Source organism: Amblyomma americanum, chromosome 3, assembly GCF_052857255.1.
Source record: "Amblyomma americanum isolate KBUSLIRL-KWMA chromosome 3, ASM5285725v1, whole genome shotgun sequence".
NCBI classification, from domain to species: Eukaryota; Metazoa; Arthropoda; class Arachnida; order Ixodida; family Ixodidae; genus Amblyomma; species Amblyomma americanum.
This window is the reverse complement of record NC_135499.1, coordinates 143766701-143791684: the sequence shown is the minus strand read 5'-3', so window position 1 is coordinate 143791684 and position 24984 is coordinate 143766701. Positions and strand designations below refer to the sequence as shown.

Sequence of the window (24984 nt, the reverse complement as noted above, 5' to 3'; positions counted from 1 at the left end):
TCACTGCGGACTGTAAGTCGCCCTTTTTTTCACATATTGGTCATTACGTTTCCGCAACACAGTATGTGACTGAATGCGATATGTGACTGAGGGCAGTACCGCTTCAGCCGTTCTCATTACGTCTGCGACGCAGGAAATTATGTATTAACGTACCCAGGCTAAACGGAAGCCGCGGACTTTTTTCGAGGTTGCCATATTCTAATTAACCTTATAATGGATTGAGGCTTTCCTCTCGTTCCTGATTACTTCCACCAAACCTGGGAGTGGCGCGACTTTAATTCCTGCGCAAATGAATTTCAAAATTTATTGTTTCTGTGGCACCAGTTTAGATTAGTTTGACTGGTAATACTCCAATTTTGTCGTCACAAACGTTCACCGCGCTATAATACCCGCTCGTCGCTTCACTGACGGAATTTTGAGGCTTGCGTTAGGACGTCGCAGTCATTTTAGGAAATGATTCGCAGTTGCCTGTCGCCACTGTAGTAATTCAAAGCGCGCACGGGTGTTTTTCTAGTATTGATCGTGATGCCACCGCTGCGTCAAAGGAAGCATGGTCCGTGGCCATGGACTGAGCTCCGCTTTCAGTGTGCTATTTTAGCTGTTTTAAAATGGTTCCAATCGGTATTTTAAAAAAATGCGCCGAAAACGGAGCGGAGAGGGGCGCAACTGCAAGGAGGCAGCGCATAATCGCGCATGCTGCCCCAGACAGGCCTCCCGTGTCCAATCCCCCCTACCACCGCTCTGGCGCCGTCTATTAGCGAGCGGCGGTACTTTCGTTCGCTCGCCCACGGCCGGTCTCGTGGAGAGCGCGCTCGCGCTCCTCTCGCTCTTTCCCCCTCCCCTCGCGCTCGGCTACACCGACGGCGCAGTATATGCAACAAGGGGAAACAGCGGGAGCGAGAAGGCCTCTTCTCTTCCACAGAATGGCTCAGCAGAATCAGACGTGCAAAAAATAAAGCTGTCATAATTAGGGACTACCAACAAATGACGTGCCATGATTGCGTGTGATTGCTTCTACTGTTAATTCAAGTCACTGGTTTTCTCCATTTGAGTTCATCTGCTTTTGAGGCAGATGTTAAAGGGTACTCCTGCGCTTTCGAGGGTCGGCACCGCAAAAACTCTCGAAACTTTTTTCCGGGTTTTTCTCTTGGTCGCATCTGGTGAGCGTTGTAATAGATGACTATTAAAGCGCTGACAGACGCGACCTCTCGCCTTGGAGTCATGCATGAAACTGCTCCATATCAGCTAGCCATCTCTATTTAAAAGACAAAAATAAGCAAATGAGGAAAACATTGAGCAATGTCTACCACCGTCACTCCGTTTCTTAAAAATGCCGGCACGATTAAAAAATTCCGAATTTTCCTTCCACGAGGTCGGGCCTAGACCTCGTATGCGTCAAAAATAAAGCATGGAGGCTGCGTTTATGGGGATGGAATGCGATAGAAATAGCTGTAGAAAATGCTGTAGAAATAGCACAAATTGGAATGCTTAGACGGCCCAACGAAGGCTTTAGATTCGAGGAAAGCTACGAAACATAAGTTTACACTCGGTGCTAGAGGTCTGCACAGGCCGGTATATAGAATGGGTCAGGCCCAACTCGCTGGTACGTCGATGCTGACTGCCAACCTGGCAGCGGCCCGCGACAAATTTCTAACGTCTGGCCGGTGTGCGCCTACTGTTAGTGCATACTCTGCACAAGTTCTGCACGTCTATCTCGACGGCGTTGGCAACACCGTCCGCAACGAACGCGGCGAGCGAACAAGCAAAGGAAAAAATTAACTGCATTTCACTCCTGCGGAGCCCCGTCACGCACCCTATAGGGTAAAATTTACAACCGCGAGTAGCGTTTTGGATGCGTTTAAGGTGATCGCGCAATTCAACCTCGGTTCAAACTCCTATTTATACGAGCAAATTTTCTGCCCTTTTAGTTCGAATTATTGCTGTTCTGCTGCACAAACAAACCGCAAGCTCGGACGGTGGCGGCGCAATGTCACGAACCAAATTTGCGCTCGCTGGAATTGCGCCGCCAACGTCCGAGCTTTTTGTTTGTTTCTGAAGTAGAACAGCAATAATTCGAACAAAAACGGCAGAAAATTAGCTCGTATAAATAGTTGTTTGAACCGAGTGATTCAGCCAAAGAAGTTAGTATACTACCTCGGATATGACGAACCTTAGTATGCCAACTCGGATAGAACGAACTTTTGTGCGTTTACCTCGGATACAATGAACTTCTGTGGGTTCATCTCGGATATCACAAACTTTCGTGTGTTACGTCAGGTACAACGAAATTTTGTGTGTTAACGGTGATTTGAATTAACTGCGTAATTATCTCGGATAGAAGGAATTTTTGGGCTGCTAACGCATTCAAACGATCCCCGATCGTCGCGTAATAGTTTTTAAACACATTTTAGTGCGTAACGAGCATGAATTGAAGTTGAGTGTTTTTTATCAAAGTGAGAAAAATTCAGAAACCAAAACGAACACAATTTTCTTCTGTAATTGAAAGCTCATCCTCAGCTTTTATTTTTACACAAGATGTGAGAACGAAAGGTGGCTAGAAACGCTTAGAAAACCTGGCACAAATCCTAAGTCGAATAAAAAGAGTCAGACCCTACTGATGCGCACGGATGTAAATGAGCCAAATCCGCTCATACGATAGGACTAACTTTATTATTTATCCAATAATGAAATCTACCCTTGAGAGCACTCTTCGTCAGCTTGAGCCTCAGAAGTCGGACTGGTTTCATTCCTTCCTTCCTTCCGCGACGCTATGTTATCATCGATAATTAAGATATGAAGAGATCCGAAGAGACCAACGACAAAGATGGGATTACTATCCAATATCCCTCAAGACAAAAGTGTACAACAGCTGTATCTTACCGGTACTCATCTACGGGGCAGAAACGTTGAGGCTAACGTAAAGGGTTCAGCTTAAGTTAAGGACAGCACAGCGAGCCATGGAAAGGAAAATGATAGGTGTAACGTTAAGAGTTCGGAAGCGGGCAGAATGGGTAAGGGAACAAATGCGTGTTAATGACATCCTAGTCGAAATAAAGAGGAAGAAATGGGATTGGGCAGGGCATGTACTGCGAAGGCAAGATAACCGCTGGTGCTGAAGGGTAACGGAGTGGCCTTCAAGAGAAGGCAAGAGTAGCAGGGGGCGGCAGGAGGCTAGGTGGCGGATGAGATTAGGAAGTTTGCAGGCATAGGGTCGGCGCAGCTGGCAAAGGACAGGGTTAATTGGAGATACATGAGAGACGCATTTGCCCTGCAGTGGGTGTAGTCAGGCTGTTGATGATGAAACATTTATTGCCACATTTTGCACACAACCATTCTGGTATTACGGCCACAGGTCTTTCATACTATGGTAGTTACCTCACCTTGCTCATCAGGCATGGTGTCCAAGCATTCGTGTATTGTTTTCCCGGACAAGTGCTCCTACCAAAAGAGTGCCGTCAGAGTTCCTATTTCTAAGATGTAGAAAATCAGTAAACTCTATAGCGTAATACTTACTTGTTTCCACCTCTACTTCCATTCCCAGTGGAGATGACACCCTCGCGTAACCAACCACTGCAGTGGTGCATGGCAGTGCTAATAAGCAGAAATACATCTTTACCGCAACTGTTTACATTATTATCACTCAGCAAAGCAGCTTTGATCCGATTGATTCGATTAACATTCGATTGCACTTAAACACACTGTAGCAGAGCTGAGTCACTCTGACGTTACGCTGACAGTGACTTAGCATCGTGACCTATTACGTCACCCTCCTGTCCCTTCATAAACCCGTTTCCTATCGGCAATAAACGCTGTCCTTCACTGACTGCCGGCGTGCACACACACACACCTAAAATGTAAATATCACGTGGTCGAATAAGGAAATGCTTCTTATACAATCAAGAAGTTACACTAATAGAATGACAGGTTCGAAGACAAATACAACGTAATTATTTTGTTATGCGGGCTTCGGGAAAGCTCGAACGCTTTGAAATTTTTTATATTACATATCTTTTACACAACTCTCGGCCAAATTTTGTTGACAACTATACACTTCACGTACGCTGCTCAAAAACATTGCTGTCATGAAAAATTGCCGTCATGAAATCTATCAAGCAATTCCAAAGTCCCCAAAACAAAGGGTAAAGGCTCACACTGAATGCACCAGCGTTAATCAGAGTTCCTTGCGAGTTTAGACGTCCGCACAACTGCTTGCAAACGCGGAGAAAAATTTAAACAGCATGCGGTAATTAAATTTTAAACAAAGATTATTTCAACCATAAATGCACCACAAACAGCCTCACCTCAGAAATTGTGGAGTACGGAGTGGGCTCGAGGTCATCGCGGATCACGGGTTGCAGCCATGCGCGTAGTCGAGCACCGTCCTTTTTCCCCAACGGAAAGCGCATGAAGCGTTTTCCGTCATTTTGCGAGTTGAAACAGCCAACAACGCAGCAAAAAGGCATACTCGTATGCTCATGTGCATCTGAAATGCTGCGAAGCGCGGGATCTCTGGTGAATGCGTCGGTCACTGACAGCACTCGCAGCGTCGCAGCACTAGGACTACCACAGTTGGCCGACTGAAAGCGCATAATCCACAACATGGCAGCCCCCATGAACCGTCGCAGTGTAAACAAACATCACGTGAGGCAAACTCACCAATGATCGTTGCGGCGTCACATAACAATAAGAGAAAAGTGTGCCGGTGATCTATATTTTTATTTAGTGACTCTAGGTCAAGGCTTCCCAGAAGTTGAGAGGCTGGTTAGTTAAGCCTCTGTCAACACTTTCTAGAGAATTTCCTCGGTGCGATGTGTGTCTAGAGCCTGGGTAGTTCCTGGAAAGATTAAATTGGGAGAGGCGCTTACTCCTCTCTCTCTTCCCTGCATATTCTGTCCCCCTCCAACTTGCGCGCGTTCCGTGGCCGTGCGCCCTTCTGTGTAGCACATCGCAATTGCCACGTTTCCTAGGGCAATAGTCCCACAGTGGAACAGGTGGCTTTCGCCCTGCATGCACCTGATGAGTCAGCTGGGCTTTATGCGAACGCTAGGCACCGTGGGAATAACTGCAGGGTGCCATAGGGATAAACAGACCTCAAACTCACTCTCCCTATGACCCGTGCTTTTTTCTTGCTGCGACACCACATGATTTGGCTATCTTGCGACATCTGCGAACTCTTGAGGGCCGCGGTGACAGCTTCGGGCAGGCACGCGGCTGGCTGGCCCGTAAACGTACTAGCTTCTCGTCGTGTACTCTTTCCCCTTTAGCGCAACTCTCGAAATTACTTTGGTTTGCGCGCCGCCGCCTTTTTGAAGCTGCCCTAGCGCGTCTCTTCAGCGCGCTGTGTGTGGCTTCCGGACCTCGTCTCAGCATCAACAGCTGACCTAGAATTTCGCAAAGGCTTCTCGCGTAACGACATCATTTGCGCCTGGCTCTCAGTGCCAGGCGACGGCTTACCTGACCAACCGGCCGCTGCCATTTCTTACGATCATGGTGGCTCATTTTCCCGCGGCCTGTCCCCAGCCGCAATGAATTTCCTTTTTCTGGGATTCTTTTTGTTGCGAGGCAGCGCTGAGCCGCATTCCGCGCTTACTATAGACCTGCCAGCGGGAGCTGTCGGTGGGCCACTGCCCGCCGGAAACTAAAAAAAATCTGCCTGCATTCGAACGTCCGCAGAGCATAACAGTTCGCTGCTCTGAATTCTGGATTTCGGAGCAGCGTCATTGCCATTCCAGGCAACACCAATCTGAGGACCATCGCCCCTTTCAGCCAACGCTTCACTCTGACTTGGCGCTTCAACGTTGCTGTCATGTGACTTTCCGCGACGCCCTTTCCCAGAAGGCTGTCTTTCGGTGCGATGGCACACAAGCTCACTGCAGTCTTTCTGGCGCGGAACCTCTGCCTCATTTGCCATAGAGGCGTCCTTGTCGGCTAGAACCGGCCTTGTCTCTCTTCTTCTGAGCAACAACTGTTTCCCTGTGCTTGTCGCTGACACACTGAATGGAGCGCTGCCCGCTGCCATCATTTCGACCTTTAGGGTCTGCCTTAATACGTATCCCCAGGAAGCAGAAGAGGGCACTTTTCGCTTTCTCATAGTTGTCGGCGTCCTCGTCGGAGAGCCGCGCTAATTCGGCGCCGACATCACAAAGGGGGATAGCAACCAACATCACTGCCCATTCGCCCTGGTCTAGCTCCTCTTCCGTACAGATCCGCTCGAAATTTCTCAGGTAAGTTCTGAAGCTCTCGCCTCTTCGGACAGACCGCAACGGTCTCGAGCTCTACGCCACTGAACTAGAAGCGTGAGCTCCTACTGCTCTCGTCTGCGTTGTTCTTCTAGCTTAGCCAGTCTCTCGAGATACTCCGCCTCCCTGTGCTTTTCTTGCTGCTCGCGAAGTTTTCGCCTTTCGTGTTTTTCAAGGAGCTCTCGCTTCTCTTTCTCCTCGCAGAGCCTTCGCTTTTCTAACTCATCTTTTCGTTCCAAAATAGTCTCCCATGCCTCGTCTGCCTCCTCGACTGTCACCTCCTTCGTCCGTATACCATCCATGATCGCTTCTCTCGTTTTAGTGGGGTCTACTGAAGCCCCAAATTCCTCTAGAATTTCAAGGAGGTTTTTACCGTGAACTTCTCCATCGCGGATTACACCTCGTGCCGCTAACCCCGCTAAAACACAAGCTTCACCTTGAAGCAAACAAAACACAAAACTGCCTAAATGTCATCTCACCGATCACCAAAATCCCACTACTGACATCTGCCTGTGGGCTCGCGCGTTAGTCCGGCATACGTCCTCGTGGCACAGGCACGCGTCCTCGTGGCACAGGCATGTGTCCTCGTGGCACCGGCATGCGTCCTCGTGGCACCGGCACGCGTCCTCGTGGCACCGGCTTGCGTCCTCGTGGCACAGGCATGCGTCCTCTTGACACCGGCATATCAAGCCGTTTCCAAACAGGGAGTGAAAGACATTGCACTTCCACGCCTGTTGTCCGAAACGCGGAACCTCTGTCCAAGGCGCGGCTCTCCATCAATTGTCAACCCCAGCTTGACTCGACCACATAGAGACGCCATTGTCGTCGCTGCTTCCGCCATGCCTTCGGCCAACCCCAGTCCTTGCAGACACGTTTCTTCAGAAGTCTCAATAGCCTTCACGTTGGTTTGCTGGAAATCCTGGTGGTGGGGGAGTCCGTGTCTTTATTCATTTGGACTGGAAGGCACACCGGGCATAACAGTACTCAATCTAAACGCAACGTTCCCATCTTGTTGCGAACCCAACCGAGCAGGCGACAGCGCTCTCTACACAAAAACCTCTCGGAGGTTATGTACCAAAGCTCTACACGACACTATTATTGCAGCGAAGCCAACTCCACAGGTTACACGGCTATCGAGGTGAAAAGCTTGGGGAAACTGCAACATGATGTTTCCATTGAAAGGACAAAACACTGAACTTTAAGGGCCCTTTTTTTCGGCCCAGCGGACCGCTTCCTGTCAAACGGATTTTACTCAACGGTTTTATTTGGAATGCAGTAGGAACTTTTTAACGAGAATCTTTAAATCAGTGAATTCGACCATCATTATGTATCCCGATGCCGGGAACAATGATCAGCGAGCGCGATGCCGAATGGATGTTGGCAAAAGCTCTGTAACAAAAACTAATAGAAATTTTAGTCGCCAACCAGTAATGAGTTATCTTTAGTATATGGAGTAGCGCCCATTTCGGTTTCCATACCAAAAGGTGCTACATCAGAGGGAGGTACAGCTGTTCCAACGAAAGGTTTAGCATACCGAGATTGCCGATCCATCCAAGAAATTCAAGACACTGTCGAGCCATCTAGTTACACAAGCTAAAAGCGCATGGCCAACGATTCGAAGGGAGCGTTGATTTTCATCGAATAATGCAATGGACAGGGTAAACAACTATGAACCATGACGAGCACTCCTGAAAGAAAAAAGACACTGCACTTAAAACAAATAAGCGATATTTTACCGAGATGTGCTCACGTGGTGGACTGCTGTGATAATGGCTGGTTTCGCCGCTAGATGGCTTTTTGTGCGACTTTCAATGTCAAATTAAACTTACAACTCCTCGTTTCAAAGCTATTGCAGTGCTCAATTGTTATAGTTTCAGGCAGGATCTTTTCAGTTCCTCTATAATCTCAAGACATGTTTTGGTCAGTTTTCGGTCCCTTCAATATAGATCCGAGGACATGTCTTCATAATAAATGTGTACTATGAATCTCTGGCGCAGACTACCACCGCATGATCTCTGGTCTAGTCAAACTTTTTAAAGTACTTGAAAAGATGTAAAATGGTTCTCGTAATTTATGTTGCATTGCTCTTACCTCAAATAACCTCGATGTGAGAGAAGATTTTGGGTTTTATCAGCTACAAGGAATGTTCTTTAAATGGTGCATAAGCAGCGAAAAGCTACAGTTGCAAAATGCATTGTTCCTGCCGATTCGAAGCTGGTTTCAACTGCACCAGAACTTATTCGCTGTTTATCTTCAGGGTGCCGTCGCTGCGGCCCGGAATCCGATGGCAACAGCTGCATTCCGCCATCCTCAGAGCCAGGGACAAATGGCACAAGAGGACCATTTTATTCCACCACGGGAGTTGCACAAAATCCGCAGCTTCCGCAGCGGCGGACATCTATGCCAGAATCCACCAACCGGTTTCCATCCGAATGGGGGTTAACTGCAGAGTGCCCACCGCAGGGCCCAACCCAGAAGACCTCAACTGGTAAGCTGTCGGTCCTCTTCATAAATTCTCCGTTTCGTTTTCGTAACACAGTGCATGACTGAATACGCCAAGCGAGAGCAGCATTGCTACAGCCGTCCTCGTTGCAACTGCGACACAGGTCCTCTTTTAACGGGGATCACTGCTGTTGCCTACCACCTCTAGCGCTCTGCTCACATCAATATGTTTTAGTGAGAAAGCACTTTTCCTGTAGATAAACCCTGAGCAAGTTCTTTGGATGTTTGTAGGTTTGTGCCAAGTGAGCCATAAATAAACATTAACCAAATAAGTATCCACAGCTCGAAGTCCGCGACGGAGCGAACATAATTGCTGGCCACTGCGCGAGGGCACTATAGGCTATCGCCGCAGCCGAACACGCATTGTGTTAACCTGCAACACACTCTCGCGCTATGCGTTGCAGACCGTCGTCTTCATCAACTAATACCATACCATCAAACCAATATTCCCGCTTTGAGCAATGTGGTTCTAGTGAGAGAGATGTGCGCTGCATGCGCTGGCGTGGACAACGTTGTGGCAGAAACGCGGAACTGGGGCATAGGCCGCCGGAGTACATCGGGCAAATTGGAACTTGTGGTAAAAAATTGAACAGACTGCTCAGTGGTTACCTGGTCGTTAGACACCTCAATCGAGCTTCAAGGTACGAGGCGGTAGAGTTCCCCTTCAAAAAAACAAAATAACGATACTTTCGCCAAACAAGTAGTGCTAAGCAATTCTGAAACTCCAGCATTTTTTTATCTTAAAATTTACTTTGACACTTGAAAAGATGCAGAATGATTCTTCTGATTGCTGCTGCCTCAAAGAAGTTGGACGGCAGGTGAAATTGAGGGTTTTCTAAGCTGCACAAATGTTCTACGAGGACACATAAGCGAAGAAAAACGATAGTTCCAAAATGCACTGTTCTTACTCAAGCGAACCTGGTTTAAGCTGCAGCAAAATTATTTGCGGTTTATTTACAGGGGTCCTTCGCTGCGGCCCAGTATCCGAAGGTAATATCCACACGCTGTCGGCACCGAACTCGCCATCGACAGCGGCAATAGCGAATACCACTAGAGTAGGATCATTTTCTTCCTCCATAGGAGTCTTGCGAGGGGCACAGTGGCCGCAGCACCAGGCATTAACACCAGAATTCCTCGGCAGGAGTGGCGCTCAGGAGTGGCGCGGACGGGGCTTAATTGAGCCCCCACCACCGTACCCAAGATTGGACAACTAAGGCGGTAAGCTGCGGGTCCTCTTCATCAATTCCCCATTTCGTTTTCGCAACGCTGTAAATAGACACTTTTAGTTTGGCGCAAGAGTAGAGTTGATACAGTGGCTATAGAGGAAAACCTGCGCGTTGGGGCCCATACAAGCCATTAAGTGGGCAACGCACGAACGCCGCCGTGATCCAACGATTTCTGTTTTTGTTGCCGGATGTTTAGACTCTTGCTAAGTATGGGCAATGAACTGAGTTGCGTCCTGACTACGTAGCTCTTGGGAAGATGGCGGCATGCAATATAGCTCTCCACTGCTGTAAACAAAGATAAAATCATGGCGATTGAAGCATATACGTTGGTATGCAGCGTCGTGTACTTGTACAGCAACTTCATATGAATGCTTTGTTTCTTCTGAATGGTTATTTGGAGGCGCGTAGCTGCGACTGTGATGCGCTTGGTGTCTATTTCGTCTTTCGAAAGGGATTATGTATGTACCCTGTTGCCGATTGCAAATACACGTTGGAGATTTCCTTTGGCCCAAAGAGGACAAGCACAATACCCAAAGTAAATGACACCGATGTCCACAGGACAACTGCTCTGCCTGGTTTATTTTGAATAGTCAGGTTAATAATTGTTACACTAAAGGTTTCTTAAACTGCCGCGGGCCTCATGCATTGTTTTTAAATCTTTGTCCTTTCGCCGAGGACGACGGTGCCGTGTATTTCCTAGCGTGGCAAAAGCTGATATTGGGGATTTTTGTCCACAGCAGCGCTCACAGGTTCATCAGGACAGACTGAAACGGTACTTGGCCTGTTTGGGAAGGGGGTATGGAAGGATGTGAAATGATTGTTGTAATTTATATTGCATTGTTGTCGAAAGAAAAAAAAACTGGGTGGTAGTTGAAGTTGACGGTTTTCTGAGCTACAGGAATGTTCTTTGAGGCGGCACATTAGCCGCGAAAAGATACAGTTGCAAAATCCATTGGTCTTTCTGAACGGAAGCTGGTTTAAGCTTCAGCAAAATATTTGGCAGTTTATTTACAGCGGTCCTTCACTCCGGCCTAGTATACGAAGGTAACATCCGCACGCCATCGGCGCCGAAGCCGCCATCTGCAGCGGCAATCGCAAATACAACTGCAGTAGGAGCATGTGCTGGAGAAATGTGCCACGTGTTGTATGCACCGCCGCCGAATAAAGCGGCGGATTCTTAGGAGATTTAAGGGAGAAGGACGCTCTTGGCCCTGGCGACAAGATTTTTACAGTCGCACGACGTATGACCGGTTGAATTTTGACTGTTCGCTTTGTTTCTTAAATATGTAAATAAATTCGCCAAAGGGCCATTGAACCTGCTTGTTTTCGTCTTCCCAAACTTCAAGTTCCATTTTTCCTCAACCCGAAGGCTCGGCCGCGTTACCCCACGGAACCCGAGTTCAAGTGAACCCCTGCCCCACGACAAGTGGTGGCCAGCGCGGTAGGGTCGGAATCTGCAAGCGGCAACAACTTCGGCCAGCGAGAGAGCAGCTTTCTCGGGACAAGATCACATGTGTGGGTGAGTGCTTGGCTTCCCTCTGATGTCGACCAGAATCTAAACGGGGGTTAAAATTTAGAACTGGTAGAGACCTATGCTTAACTCCCCTATGTTTGGCATTTTTGGTGCACTCCACCTCATTCCTATCCTTCTAATTATTTCCCTCTCATGATCCGGATCTGCTGTCACTACTTGCCCTAAATAGACGTACTCCTTTGCCACTTCTAGCACCTCATTGCCAATTGTGAACTGCTGCTCTCTTGCTAGACTCTTGAGCATTACCTTGGTTTTCTGCATGTTAATTTTTAGACCCACCGTACTTCTCTTTCTGTCTAACTCATTGATCACGATTTTCAGTTCATCTTGCGAGTGACTCAGAAAAGCAATGTCATCAGCGAATCACAGATTGTTTACGTATTCTCCAATAACTGTTATCCCCAACTGTTTCCAATTAAGGCCTCGGAGTACCTTCTCTGAACATGCTCTCAATGCCATAGGCGAGATCGTGTCTCCTTGCCTGACGCCCTTCCTTATTTGAATTTTATTGCTAACTTTATGGAGGACTGTGGTAGCTGCACAGTTCCTATATTTATATATCTTGCCTGTATAACTGCTGAGATTTCCACTGAGTCGAATGCTTTCTCATAATAAATGAAGGTTATATATAGGGGTTGGTTATATTCTGCGCATTTCTCTATCATCTGATTGTTGCCATCGCGAAGGCTGTGTGGTTATGGCGCTCGGCTGCTGGCCCGAAAGACGCGGGTTCGATCCCATTCGCGGCGGTCGAATTTCGATGCAGGCGAAATTCTAGAGGCCCGTGTACTGTGCAATGTCAGTGCACGTTAAAGAACCCCAGGTGGTCGAAATTCCCGGAGCCCTTCACTACGGCGTCTCTCTTAGCCTGAGTCGCTTTGGGACATTAAACCTTTATAAACCAAACCTATCATCTGATTGATAGTGTGAATATGATATATTGTGGAATATCCTTTATGAAAGCCTGCCTGATCCTTTGGTTGATTAAAGCCTAAGGTTGCCCTGACTCTATTAGCGAATACATTATTAAATTACTTGTAGGCAACGGACAATAAGCTGATCGGTCTGTATTTTTTCACGTCCTTGGCGTCTACTTTCTTATGAATTAATATTATATTTGCGTTCTTCCAAACTTCTGGTACGGTCGGGGTCATAAGGAATTGCGTATACAGGGTGGCTAGTTCGTCTAGCAGAATATTCCCTCCGTGTTTCAACAGATCTGCTGTAACCTGATCCTCCCCAGCTGGTTTTCCCCTTTGCATTGCTTCTAAGGCTTTCTTTATTTCCTCTTTCGTTACTGGCGGGATGACGCATAGCTGCGCGCTACTGGGTCTATCATTAACGTTCTGATTATATTGGATACTGTATAGATTTTTGTAGAAATATTTGACTGTTTTAACTATCTTATCCATATTGCTAATAACATTGCCCTCCTTTTCTATTAACACATACATCTAGTTTTAACCTATGCCTAGTTTCCTCTTCACCGCTTTTAGGCTACATTCGTTCTTTAGAGCATGCTCCATTCTCTCCATATTTTCTTCCCTATTATGTCGGCCACCTCGCGCTTATTTATTAACTTCGATAGCAGAGTTCTATTCTGTCTGTAGGGTTTGACTCCCTCATGCTTTGACGTTTCTTAATCAGATCTTCCGTCTCCTGAGAAACCTTGCGGGTATCCTGTCAAGCCGTCCTATCGCCTACTTCTATTGCGCACTCCGCAATGATAGGTGTCAGATTATCGTTCATTGTATCAATATGAAGATAATCTTTCTCAGTTGAAGCTGAATTTCTGTTCTGCAGCCATATCCTGAATGCCTCTAAATGACTAAGGCCTGAAATTTGGTGTCATTGCTTCTGTATTGCATAGGTAAATTCCTGCCTCGAGCTATTGTACATGCACTGTATACTTTCACCGAGCGGAAGGCAGTGCAGCTGTGCCACAACTGAGAAGCAGCAGGCAGTCTTGAAGATGCACTAAGGCACCCAAACAGTAATAAAAACAAGCATGTTTGCAGACATAAAGTTCGTAACCGAATAATGTGATTGTTTTTTGCTGCCCTGGCAACTGGAAATTTCGTATTAATGCGAAAGGATTACTAGCCCCATTAAGCAAAATGTCTGAATGTGTGTCTGTGTGTGTGTCTGTCCGTGTGCGTGTGTATACTCGGAAATGGTACAAAAAATAGTTGCGAACAACCTGGGCTCCAACAATCCCTCGGAAAAAGCCGCCTGCCAGGGCAGTAGTGGATCGGTTAACCAGTGCGCTGGCAATTTGGTTGCGGCACTCCGTAACCGGTGTCTGCGTATACGCCACGGTGTCGAGACAGTATGCTAATGCTTTCGCATTCATACACGTAAGTAGCGTTAAGTTTCTCTGCCGATTTTTTTATTCCTCATCTCGGCTGCTGTTGAGTGGGCCTCTTCATGACGCACACTGTAAAAAATTTTTTCCAAAAAAAACAGACATTTTCTGGCAGCTGTCCTGCCAGAAAATGTCTGTACAGTTCTGTTTTCCGTTTTTCAGTTTTTCGGTTATTTTACAATGTTAGATTTTTATCATTTACCGAAAATCCCTGTAAAATTTCTGTGAAATTTCATTTTCTGTTTCAAAGCAAGTCTGTGATTTTCAGGTTTTTCTTTCTCATTATTTACTGAAAGCTTGTAAAATGTCTGTGAAATTCATTTTTCTGTTTTCAGTTATTCTGTTATTTTACAGTGTTTCTTTTCTGTCATGTACAGAAAATCTGTGAAATTCACTTTTCTGTTTTCAGTTATTCTGTTATTTTACAATGTTTCTTTTCTATCATGTACAGAAAATCTGTGACTGCAAATTGAGTTTAGTTGTCTGTTTTTGGCTGCCCTGTTAATTTACACACAATTTTCTTATTGGTTTGCAGAAAATATATTTCAAATTCTTGCAATGTTCTGTTTACTATTAGTTGTTCTTTTATTACAATTTTTTCCCCGCACAAAATACGGTTTCTGTGCAAGCACAAGGGCTCATTAAATTACAAATACGATCTTTGCGTCGTTTATGCCAATGAAAGTGTGATATTACATAATTCGTTGCTCGAGGGAAGTTGCGTGAAGTAATTTAAGAATATCTAAATATGAAACGTTTGCACAACACTGATTTTCATCAGTATAGCATTGCCTGAGAACCAAAAGCCAAGCAGCTTGATATGAATGAACACTTTATTAAATCGAAAGTCACATCAGCATCAGCAGTCTTCTATAGCTCTAAGACTATTTCTGAGCCCAACATAATAAAATGTTATACAACACAAGCAACAGAAACTAAAAATCTAAAAGTCATAGTCTTTCAAAGCCGTTGCGAGTGCAGCCACTCTTGGTGACAGGCAGTGCTGCTTCCCGCCATTCTTTCGCACCTTTGTTCCTCTTGCAGGATTAATACCTGCAATAGCCCTGAAACAAAGAGCCACGAGCTATCACTAACGACCAGGCACAAAAACTTAATTTTTATAGTTGAAGCCAAAAATATATTCGTTCTACACTTTGCACAACCACTCTGACAAGGGCGGATGTGTTAAAAAAATCAGGTCTCATATATGATCCGCTACGTTGTGAGGGGTAAAAGCTAAGTAAAAAAAAACACTAATATCTTACCTGTTCCCACCCAGAAATAAAACTCTAGCTTTGTGAGGCATCACTTTGCTGCTCAAACCTTCTTTTCAAGCTCCTCATAGCGATAAAGTAGCAAGATTCGTTTTATCAACAACCACAGATCAGCATGACTCACAGGCAGTGCTGGGCGGAAAGAGCATACGATGCTTCTACAATGTCATTGTTTACGAGGCATGTGTTGGAGTTTCCGGTCATACAGGTACCATTGGAAACAGAAGTATCTAGGATGCTACTGAAGTCATTTAAGCACCTTGCTTCTCAGTGATCACCTCATTTTACTACCACATATTGAATTACTTGAGATCGACTTTCATCTCCACAAGTGAGGTTTTGATCCAGTGGGTAATGATAAAAGTGTCGGACTAGTTCGTAGCTTATGCGCCCTAGGAACTCATAGCCACTACAGTACATGTGGCCCTATGAAATGAGGAGGATTGAACGGATAAAACGAGGAGAAACGTGCTTTAATAAAACGTTAGGTCTCTTTTGCCTACCTTACTACAACGGTTTGCCATGTCAGGACGCACCCCTCTCTCATAAAAAACAGCCTGAAATCCGTACCCCGATTCCATTACCTTAAGTGTGTGTGTGTGAGATGCGGCAGAAAAAGAGCGGGAGAGACATTTTTTTCCTTCCGATTGATATTTTATATACAGGGTGATTTTTGTCACTTTTGAAGATATGTTTTAAATACTTAGCTATGTCGGTGTGGTCTTCTGAGCTGGACTGTACAGCAAGGCAGACATTAGGTGCCTCAAATGTATCTGTAGTTACATAATTAACTTTGACTGACTTTTCTATTTTTCATCTCAGAAGCAAGGTAGGTTATGTTGCAAAATTGATGGTCGTCAACTTTGAATATGAGCTGTTTTTAAATACTCCTAAATGGCAGTATCATTCCAGACATCGACCAACAAAAATACACATACGAAAGCTCGTTGAGTCGGCTTTCCACCATTGCATATTCATAGAAAAATCGCTTCTCGCACTTCTAATGCATGCAGCAAGTACAGGCACAGTTAGTGTATTTTTATGATGTATAAGTTAACTAGATTTCGGCAAGAATACGATGCGCAGTTACGGCATTGTATAGATAGGTAAAGTGGGCCAGCCAATTGAACAAGCTTTCCTTCGATACTTCGAAATACATTGCCGAGTAACAAAATTTAAAAATAAGCCTAACCTTCGATGTTGCCAGATAAATTTTGCAATACAACCTTCCCTTTAAAAAGCAGAATTAGTAAAGTTTGTTAGCTAATTTAAGCTGATTAATCGTCTAATTATTCATCCTTATGAGGTACATAATGTCCACTTTGCAGTACAATCCAGCACAATAGAAAGCACCGGCGCATTTCTCACACTTTTTAAAATAGAAGGCTGCAAAGTTTAAAAAAAAATTAACGTTTATAATACAGTTGCGTGCTTGTCACTTGCTTTGTTTTTGGTGTTGTGCTTTATTATAACAAAACAAACAAAATACCTGATCTCAGACCTTCACATTTACTAGAATGCATCCTTGTCTGTATGCTCTTGCTTTAGCCTTCCAGCAGAACTAATAGACAGCACACAGGCATGATCCCAAGCTGCTGCTGTACTGTTAACTATAGAGATAAAAGGTTTCTTTATGACGTCTTGCTGTTTGACACATAGTTTCAAAAATGAGACTGGATAATGAGGGCATGTTATTACGTCAGTCAATGGTAAATCAATTATTAATTTCTTGTACTACAATGTTGCTAAAACTCCCTACCTTAAAGCAAATTTTCTTCGCTGCTGCTCCTATACTACAGCACACTACCAAATATATTTAGCGTTATTGCGTCCCAGTGCTAGTTCAATGCCAAACTGAAGAAATGCCAACTTTCACCTCTATAAGCAAACTTCATTGACAGTATGATATTCTCGATGAACACGCACACTGTTCAAAAAACTTTTCATTTGAAGTGCATTTTCTTCGCGTACACTCAGTTTAGCAGCGTAGTAACCGCTTTTCTAAATAAGGTTCTGGAAGATTGGCAGACTGCAGTATGCATTTGCACAGGGCGTGCTGTGACGTCAGGCAAGTGTACAGGTGAGTGAACATTGGCTTCAGTTCTTACCTCTGTGTGAATTCCAAGCACAGGCTCGTCTCCTTCTGGTACTGGATGTTAAAAGCAAAATGGGCAAAGAACAGCAGCTTGAAGGCCTCGTCTGGCTTTGATGCATGAAGCACTGGATGGGTGTCCACGCAGATTGTGTATGAATTAGCAGTGAGAAAAGTCCATCCTGGAAAAAAATTGGAAGGAAGCATTATTATTCGCTTTGTCCTTTTTTTATTATGTCTTTCAGTTACACGTAAAGTCTTTATTCAGAGGGGTGGGTCCATCACCATTAGGTTTAGGAGGATAAGTGAATAACGAGGAAGGGATAACGACGAAGATTGCATTGACCTATATATGATAGGCACATCGAGCCAGCAATACTCATTAAGCATTTCAATCAGCGGGAAGTGTCTTTTAATAAATTGCATACATTTGTCTAATAAAATAAAGATTTGCATTTCGGACAAGGTAGCACCATTTAGTGCATTTTTCAGCAATTTTTTTAAAGAACTGCCCCTTTAGTCAGTCATCAGTATCTTACCTTTCGTGCAGATGAAAGGACAGCTTGGCAGATCCCCCAAGTCATCGTCGCTGGCCATCTCCTTATATGAAAAATCCAATTCACATGTGCATTAGCATTAGGATCAGTCAATGGCATGTAATAAAAGAAAAATGTTGCCTTAAGTCCTCAACACAGACGCCATTTCACTTAAATATGAGTTACCATTGCGTCGCACGCTAAAACACACCGCAGCAAGTCTGCTGGCTTTGAGGATAAATTTTTGTTTATGGGCAAGGTTGACATAAAACTTCCAGATTTTTTTGTTATCTCAGTACAAATGTTAGAGACGTGGGTAAAACAATCACTGCACTACTGTTATAAAAGGCAGTGCTGACTTGATTATTGGGAGGAATAAATTAATGGGACACTTCACATTGTGCATTAACGTGCAACGACTGCAAGGAAATAATGCAAACTACATTTATCAGTTTTTACCTCTGTTAGCTTGTAAAACAGCTCTTTGTCTTCTCCGAAGATTGCGAGCAGTAGTAGTGGCATGGCTTCATATTCAACTGCCATTGACTTCCTGTTAGTTTTGGCAGCTTCTATTTCTTGGAGACAAGACTTCACACATTCTTTTTTTACTTGGCTGTGTGCGTAACGAAAAACTTGCCGTCCAACAGTCTTTAGTCGGTCATCGAAAGTCTTTGCAACATTTGAGCCTAGCAAGATGTTTACGTGGTTGGTCAGGTGCTTTGCCTGAAACAGAAATGGCCAGCTTCGCTCAATGTCTCGAATATTTTTGGATGCATTGATAAGCTGACGTTGTGATGCATAAGTCTCTGACATGAGCTGTGCAACCATGGTCTCATCTGGAAACGCAAGCCTGAACTGCGACAGCAAGTCGTCTTTTTTCTTCTCCTGTGAGTCAGCAGACTCGTCAGATGGAAGCTTTGGTTGCCATGCCACACACCCATATGAGTCTCTCTGAATCTTCACTCGTTTGACACTCAAGTCCAGTTCATCGTCCGGTTCGAACTGATGTGGCTGCTCAGAGCTTGGCCTTCGTTTGTTGTTAACACAGTTTTCAAGTTTCCACAAGAGTGTCTCAATACCCGAGCCAATTACTGCCCCATTTAGGGTGTCCTCGAATGTTTTCGGGTAATGGCTCACAATTTCAGCTGCGATGGCCCTCAAGATCTTGCGACCTGGCTTCCTGTTTATGGCAAGAATATGGTCACTCACAAGTCGTACCATTTCATTCAAGTCGCTCTTTACTGGACGCTTCCCTTCTTGGCAAGCCTTCATAAGCTGTGGTGGGAAAACCTCCCAAGGTGTAGAAAAGCTTGCACACTGTGTGCTTGTAGGCGATTGAATGTCGTTGGGAGAAAGTGACACTGGTGGGTTGGGCGTAGCCGCTGAGTGAAACCTTTCAAGAAGAATCCTTCTGCTGATGGGCTTTAAAAATTGCAAATCCTCTTCAACCACATACTTCAGATGTTCCAGGGACTCTATACCACATTGCTGCAGCTTCTGGACTGTCAGCTCTACAATCTCCTTGTCCAGGGCTGGCAGCCAGTTGGAAATTCGTTGTTCCAACTCCATTGCAGCTATCTGAAACACAGTTCAAACTCCATCAAGTAATCCATGCTTCAAAACAAAAACAGGATAACTGCAGCGGGCAAGGTTGTACTTGATTAATGGTGTGTTGTCAAGCAAGCTGTCGAGCTCAATGCACTTGATTGGACCGTCATTACTTAAGATGTTAAAATACTGCATTCCTGGTTCATACGATGTACTAACAGTTTTTACAAGAAAAAAATGCCGGGCATCTTTCGACAGGATCAGCTGTATTTCCCCAAACTTTAGTTCGCCGTTCTGCCGTGACATTACAACTAGCATTTTGCACTCATACAACAGACCCCGAATAGTTGCTTGCTGTGTTGAGAAAATTTCCCCTTCATCAGAAACAACTTCCCGAACTTCGTTCTGAATTTCAGGACTGCAAAGGCTGATCATGAAAGTAGATGCATTGTCGAGAACGTCAGTACTGCTTCCTGTGTTCTTGTAAGCTTGGAAAAGCTGATGCCGCTGAGATAAAGTCAACGTCAAATTCTTGAAATTTTGACAATTTCTAGCACATTTCTTGAAGTAGCTGTGTTTGCTCTCGCATCGCATTGTCCACAATCTGATCAGGGGACCAAACTGCATAATAAGCATTGGATAGTGAAGAAGGTAATGGTGTTTTGGCCTCAATGGAATATTTGGGAACAGAGCTGCTCTGCTTGTCATGTAATCTTCGATGATATCTTGGAGCCTCATAGCCATTGCACTTGTAACTGCTGGTGCAGTAACTAAAAGAACAATTTCTGACAGCAACAGAACCTGCTTCCAGACCTCATTCTCTGTAGACTGAACGGAACCGACGAGGAAGAGGGGAAGAAAACGAACCATATTCCAGTTCTGAATAGCATGGCCTCCAAGTGATTTCTTTACAGGAACCTCACATGGTCTGTCATTGAGGTCGCTGTGCTTAAAAGGAAAGCCACCTATACGGTTATTGAGATCCTCTAGAGAAATCCACTCACAAACCGTGACAAAATATTGTATATACAAAGAAAGGTCGAATGACACTATGCCTTCAAAAAGATCGTGTGCCAAACAAGGGGGAAGCCCTGGTGCACAAACGTCGAAATACTTCAGATCGTTGAACAAAGACCTAAACTTTACTCCCTTTTCTGCACTTAAGGAGCTATCGGCTGCTAAGGTTAGGACAGCACTGTTGTAATTGTCTGGTGTTCTCAGCTCGAATACACCTGACAATGCAAGTGGAGAGAAGAGGTCTCTTCTTTCCGCCAAACAAAACCTGCAGATGTGTGTTGCATTGCTAAAGTTTTCAACAAAGCCACCAATTCCATGGCTTCCAAGATTGTCACCGAGGATTGCGCACACTGTGCCAATCAGACGTGTGCCCTTTGTAGTGACGACTGTGCCTGCTTCGAGCTTTTTCAGATCATCAATCAGGGGTGCAAATATTTTGTCTTGACCAAAGTATTTAAAGTAAGTCTCACTGCAAAGCAAGCAGAGCTTGATGGAGTCAGTTGAGCATCTCTTCCATGAATAAAGATTGCCAAGAATTAAATAAACTGCAAGCAGCTTGTGCTTCTTCTTCGCAGAACCGAGTGGGTTTACGACTTCGAAAGCATCCTGGAAAAGAATTAGCTTTAACGCTTTTGGATGATCCTTGTAAAGTAAAATAGACTTGAAAACACTGCCATCGGTGAAGTCTTTCATTACTCCGTTGGTGTTTGGTAAGAGTTCATCACACTGCTTAACCACAGCTTCATTTTCTAGCATGGCCTCCAGTGTTTTTAATACTGGCACGTAGTAGAATGTTGCATCCCTATTTCTTTTGTTTCTTCCCAGTAGTATTGTAACAGGCTCCACAAAGAGAAAGCGTTTCTTGAAATACAAGTTACGGGTGTGCTTACTGCGGAACACACCACCCGGATCTCTGTGCACAGCTAAGACAAGATCTGCTTCAAAAGCTTCGTCGATTATCTTGTCAACTTCTTCACTGCACACAACATGTTTGAGCCTAGCTTTAAGAATGGAAGTCATCATCGAAACATTAGCAGTCTGAATGTCATATATAGCCTCTGCTATCAGCTGCACAGTGGATGAAGGAACGTGACGCTCTGACAGCAATCTCAGGTATAGATGAGCGAAAGCATCAGTAACTTCGTCACTGCATGTTTCCAGGCAGTCTCTGGGGGAACCTTCATGAGTACTTGCAATTGGAGCTTCTTCAAGCTCGTTGTCCCAGGAGTTCTCAGCAGACTGAATATTTCCTGTGACAGCTTCTGAAGCAATTGCACTGACCATAGTTTGAACCTGCGATTGTGGAGCTGAGTTTGTGGCCTTTACGTGGTAGCGTGAAAGGTGGGAGGAGAAAGAAGCCTTGTTCTTGTACGCTTTGCTGCAGTTCTGAAATGGGCACTTCACCTCTGTCCCTTCGGTAATGTGACATTTCAAGTGTGCCACAAGAGATTTATAATCTTTGCAGAGCTGAATGCAGGCATCCACAGAGCACACGAAGTCACATCTGTGAACAGTTATAGCACTGCGGCTTTCGCCTTCTGCACGTCGTGCTTGTCTGTGTTCACGGCATATGTGGCTGTACACGCTGCCGACTTTACGGAACGTCTTGCAACAACTTCGAAAAGGGCACTTGACGCGGAACTGGTTCACATTTTTGTGCAAGGCGATGTGCTTGTAGAAGGAAGAGAGGGACGAAGTAATGTTGCTGCATATGCTGCAGGAGTACATCGCTGAAAAAACCAGAATGGAAATAATAAATTATTATCCACATAACTTTAAGATTGTTAGCTATACAAGGATAGAAACTGGGAGAGTATGGGAGTACGGGAGATGTGCACTTAACCTGCGCCACTAGTTCTTGCCGCCACAGCAGGAAGTAAGCCACCTTTCTTATTTTTCAGCTTTAACGCGTCGCCTTAATTGTACATTTTTTGTCGATCGTGATGCTCATCCTTCCTGCGCTACCACGATTGTACATACGTTAGATAAAAATTGCCTTGAGCTCAGTATGATTAATCATTCATTGGGAGACGCCTCGCATGCTGACTTTCAACCAATTAGTATAGCAGCACCGTAGATACTAATTTGTACTGTGAACAGCATGCATTTGAATACATAAGCTTGAACACACCTGTCCTGAACATGGTAGAAGTCGTTTTCTTTTTTTATACTGAAACCCAAACAGTGCCTTACATAGGAGCTGTTATTTAGGCTTGTTCTCTGATATATGCATCTGTCACGCAAAGTAAATGGATGATCAGTGTTAGCTAGTCCACGTTGTACTTCTATCGTCGCATTTGCTTTGAATACCGCGGCCATGCACTAGTGCGTGATGATTGCGGTTTTATTTTGGCTTAGTTACAGGCTCTCTTGACTGAGCTGCAGCGTGATTGCGGATGCCTTAAGTTAGTATCTACTACTTTACAAAGGCCGGGAGCCTTCCGCTCAGGTTGTGAATGCATTTCTGCCAGTTTTTTAGCGCGAAAGCACTAATCCGGAGGTTCCTACCCCAAGAAAATTCTGCTCTTGCTTACTTGTGAAGCAGCTGCATAGCAGCAGCTGCATAGGAACACTATAACAGTTAGCCAAGCATAGTGATGACACTGTGCCTATACATGATAGCCATAACCAGGGTCAACCATGACCCGAACATGAGTTAACTTGGAATTTGGTGCCCGGGCCACCGCCAAATTTCAGCATGGTTCACCCAAAAATTGACCTCGGCCAAACTGGACCAAAACTGATTATAAGTAATCAGTTTTATTCAATACAAGTATATTTAGTTCTCTGCAATGTCCAGTTCAAGTACTGTTAATTTGATTACATTCGGAGAATTTTGGTTATTTAAGTCACTAATTACTCTTCACTAATTAGCGGTCACTAGTCAGGTACTACTAATTGTTAAATTATTATGTCAAGTTCAAGTACTGTTGATTTGGTTGATTTTCTGGTAATTTAATTCCCTAATTGCTTTTGACTAATGAAGGGTCACTTATCAGAGGTCACCATTTCTCCTTTACTACCTCCAGGTCAAATACCGTTCGTCTGATTACATTCGGAGCATTTATAGCCATTTTATTCACTAATTGTTTATCGCTAATTAAGGGTCGGTAATTAAGTGTCAGTATTTAGTCCTTTACTACCTCGAGTTCAGGTAGTGTTCATTTCATTGTAATTTAAGCATGCTGTCAAGCATCTACGCCGTTTGCAATTCTGCGCCAGCCTCCGAAGAGAACTGACACGTGCGGGTGACCGACGACCCGTTCCCCGCATAACATGCATCTCACCGTCGAGAACTGTCCGTAATACGTGATATAGTCCAATATGGTAGCCTCATTAGCCGACAAACAGATCAAACAGCATATTCAACATTAAAATTTTCAGATTATATTTCACAGCCATAGCAAAAGCCGTGTGGAATCTATTTGACGCTTATGCCGATACAGCGGCGGCGACCAGGCCGCCGAGCCTACTGAGGCGAAGACATGCTCCACCGCAATACACGGGGGAGCGCAGGCCGCGTAGCAACCGCAAAGCTGGAAACGAACGATCCACCTCCGGGTCGACGTTGCTTGTCGACAGCTAGGCAAGGGCCAAGACCGCAGCTTTGTTTACTCGAGAAAGTTCGCGTACGCATGCAGAGTCTGAACACTCGTGAGTTCAAAGATACCGTGAGCCGAACGGCCTCCGCTCAGCCGTAGCTCCGCGTGAGCAAGATGCGATGCCGCTGCATTCGAAACGACAAGCTGGCGCAGGGCTGGAATCTCGCGAGACTGGTTCGGCTCGCGCGAGTGGCCGGTGCGCCGGCCGAATGACGACAGTCGGCGCGGCGGCCAATGCCGCGAGTCGAAGCTCAAGCGAGAACCCGGGCCCTGGCAGATCTCAAATTTAACGCACACACCACGTTAAAACACGCTGCAAAGATTTCAGATAGCCTTTAGAGGCAATCGTGAATGCGATGAAAATTAAGGGCTGCGTGGTTGCGGTAGCGAGGCCGCGGCACGATTTAGAAGCTAGCACAATGAAATATGGAAGACACGACGCTTGCCGATACGGCGGCGTCCGCGGCGGCAAGTGATTCGCGCGTGAACGCTCGTCCTGTTCGTTTTAACTTTTAACTGCGTGTCAAAGCTGCACCTTCACCATGAACAGTTTACGGAGCGTAGGCAGCTTGAAACCGCAAGGCGGAGGATGAAAGTTACGCAGGGCTAGGGCTTTCCCGCTATTTAGTGAGATGCGAGCTATGTGCCCATGCCTTAATATTTCGCTACAGTAATCCACCTCCATCGCACGCAACATCTACAATATAGTTTAGAGATTTCCACCGGTGACACAAAGCAAATCACACTGTCTGTATCAAGTGGCAGAGATTGTTTGTTCACTCACCTTTCCAAATGAAACGAATAAATCGATGCACGAAGACACCAAGCCCCTCTTCATGCGGAAGTCATCATGCGAAGTGCAGCTCCGCATCAAAAGCAACCACATAGTACTAGTTGTGCGAAAAATTTAGTTTACTACACTCTAGGCCTTAAAAAATAAACGGATGTTTTTAAGGTGTTCAGGTGCATTATTCGTAGCTTACTTCTTAATAGAGACGCACGTGACTAGACCACGGCGGTCAAAAACAGAAAATGTCTGTTTTTTTGCT

General features: G+C 45.1%; 1 protein-coding gene across 2 annotated transcripts; it reads right to left on the bottom strand.

Moving 5' to 3' along the window:
• Positions 1-14488: 14488 nt before the first annotated feature.
• LOC144125055 (uncharacterized) lies at positions 14489-24782 on the bottom strand. Of its 2 annotated transcripts, none has more exons than XM_077658112.1 (5): positions 24720-24782; positions 18228-22063; positions 17772-17832; positions 17249-17414; positions 14489-14930 (listed from the first exon to the last, which is right to left on the bottom strand). In XM_077658112.1, exons 2-5 carry the CDS (start codon positions 19335-19337, stop codon positions 14810-14812), a joined length of 1458 nt encoding a protein of 485 aa, XP_077514238.1. In that variant the 5' UTR covers positions 19338-22063; positions 24720-24782; the 3' UTR covers positions 14489-14809. The 2 variants fall into 2 exon arrangements, with proteins under 2 accessions (XP_077514238.1, XP_077514237.1); XM_077658111.1 differs by having other exon boundaries at positions 18228-19346; positions 24720-24779.
• Positions 24783-24984: the final 202 nt, after the last annotated feature.

Coding starts and splice junctions, on each gene's coding strand:
- LOC144125055 (XM_077658111.1), bottom strand. CDS start 24,773: ATGAAGAGGGGCTTGGTGTCTTCGTGCATCGATTTATTCGTTTCATTT. Junction 19,347..24,719: donor TATTCGTTTCATTTGGAAAG/GTGAGTGAACAA, acceptor ACTGTGTTTCAG/ATAGCTGCAATGGAGTTGGA. Junction 14,931..17,248: donor TGCTTGGAATTCACACAGAG/GTAAGAACTGAA, acceptor TCTTTGTTTCAG/GGCTATTGCAGGTATTAATC.